The sequence below is a fragment of the Hyalella azteca genome, unplaced genomic scaffold (assembly GCF_000764305.2).
Source record: "Hyalella azteca isolate HAZT.00-mixed unplaced genomic scaffold, Hazt_2.0.2 contig1740, whole genome shotgun sequence".
In the NCBI taxonomy this organism is placed as follows: Eukaryota; Metazoa; Arthropoda; class Malacostraca; order Amphipoda; family Hyalellidae; genus Hyalella; species Hyalella azteca.
The window spans coordinates 279,418-281,461 of NW_025932041.1; the positions used below are offsets into that span (position 1 = coordinate 279,418).

At 42.8% G+C, this 2,044-nt stretch overlaps 1 protein-coding gene across 1 annotated transcript in view; it reads left to right on the forward strand.

The window, feature by feature from the left end:
• Nucleotides 1-1,769: 1,769 nt before the first annotated feature.
• LOC125178920 (extensin-like) overlaps nucleotides 1,770-2,044 on the forward strand; it is a 7,283-nt gene continuing 7,008 nt past the window's right edge. Inside the window, exon 1 of the mRNA XM_047883788.1 lies at nucleotides 1,770-2,013. Coding sequence (XP_047739744.1) covers nucleotides 1,770-2,013 — 244 coding nt within the window. The remainder of the gene's footprint in view (nucleotides 2,014-2,044) is intronic.

Genomic DNA, 2,044 nt, shown 5'->3' on the forward strand with positions numbered 1-2,044 from the left:
TGAAGCGGAGATACAAACAATTGACAAGTCAGGGATATTTTTCTGAGGTGTACACTGTATTCTATTAGCTTTATTGCTTCATTAACAGTATTGCTTCCACATATGGATTACATGGATTACTTGACATTACTTTTGGGTATTACTTCAGGTGTTACTTTATGTATTACTTTGGGTATTACTACAGGTATTACTTTAGGTATTACATTTAATATTACTTCCAGTATTATTTTATCTATTACTTTAGGTATTACTTTAAGTATTACTGTAGGTATTAAAGTATTAATGGATGTTACTGCCCAGTTATTAACGTATCGCGTATTTTGCAGCTTGGGTGAGTTTCCGCATCGCTGGTTGCGGCGGCTCGCGATCTGTAATTTCACGCTCCGCTGCCGCTGAGTCTCCTGCTCGGTGTTACTTGCGTTACTCGGTGTGTTACTTGCGTTACGCGGTGTGTTACTTGCGTTACTCGGTGTGTTACTTGCGTTACTCGGTGTGTTACTTGCACCACCACCACCACCACCACCACCACCAGGCGCTAAGTGCTGTGTCCCAGGAGTGCAGTTAAGCGTGGCGCGCGAATTCTCTTCAGTAATTAAAAAAATTCATCTGGAAAATTAAACCATACGAAATATTGTATACATTTCTTCACAAAACTTCTTTCGGTGATACTCGGTCACAAAAAAAATCTATTCCATAAATTTATTCAAAAAATCTCGTGTGATTTTGATAGCAAATTTGTCTTAGGTTCACTCCATTATTATTAATAATCGTTATTATAATAATAATCGTAATAATAATCTCTCATTTGAAAAATTAGCATTTATGATATCTTATAATATCTTATAGCATCTGTTCTGATAATTTCCATTATAAAATCATACCAATAATTTCTGTTATAAAAAAAATGTTATAAAACTATTTTCAATGACAAATTTGTGGCGAAAAGTTGGATGATAAATGCATGCATAGCTCGGATGATAGTGATGATGGTGATGATAGTGATGATAGTGATGATAGTGATGATAGTGATGATAGTGATGATAGTGATATTGCGCTTATCGGTGCGATATTTGCGCTTATCGGTGCGATACTTGCGCTTATCGGTGCGATATATGCGCTTATCGGTGCGATATTTGCGCTTATCGGTGCGATATTTGCGCTTATCGGTGCGATACTTGCGCTTATCGGTGCGATATATGCGCTTATCGGTGCGATACTTGCGCTTATCGGTGCGATACTTGCGCTTATCGGTGCTATACTTGCGCTTATCGGTGCGTTACTTGCGCTTATCGGTGCGATACTTGCGCTTATCGGCATGTGGCGACAGTCATGTGTGTGGCGACAGCGCCACATGACGTATGAGGTGCAGAGTTATGTGTGTGGCGCCACATGTGGCGACAGGGAGTATTGAGAAGGCATTGTCTCGTCGGTGTAGTCGTTGACTTCTTTGTTGAGTGTGTAATGGTCACGGGGGTAATTCAATGAACCATAAATTAGCGATAAATAGCCTTGAAGGCTAACGACCAGCCACGTGCTACCCACGCACGCGACTCTCGCCCTTACGACACGCATTATCAACAACATTTCAATATAACATTTCACCAACACACCCGCCACGTTCTCGACATACTGAACATATAATGATAAATAATTAATTTTTCTTAATAGAATTTAAATATTTTGCCTATTATTCCAATTTTAATAACTGATATTTGTCGGTTCATGAAACTTTTCAATGTATTTGTGTACCCCGAGCACTAAGGGCGGGAATGGCGTGGCAGGGCAGGTTGGGTGTGGCAGGATCGCAGATGGCCGAGGAAGGGGACGGCGGTCCGTCCTTTGTACGTCCGTCTTTTTGTGACGGGAGGGCGGACAGGCTGCCTGGTGGACTTGGTAGGGCGGACAGACTGCCTGGTGGACTTGGTAGGGCGGACAGACTGCCTGGTGGACTTGGGAGGGCGGACAGGCTGCCTGGTGGACTTGGTAGGGCGGACAGACTGCCTGGTGGACTTGGTAGGGCGGACAGACTGCCTGGTGGACTTGG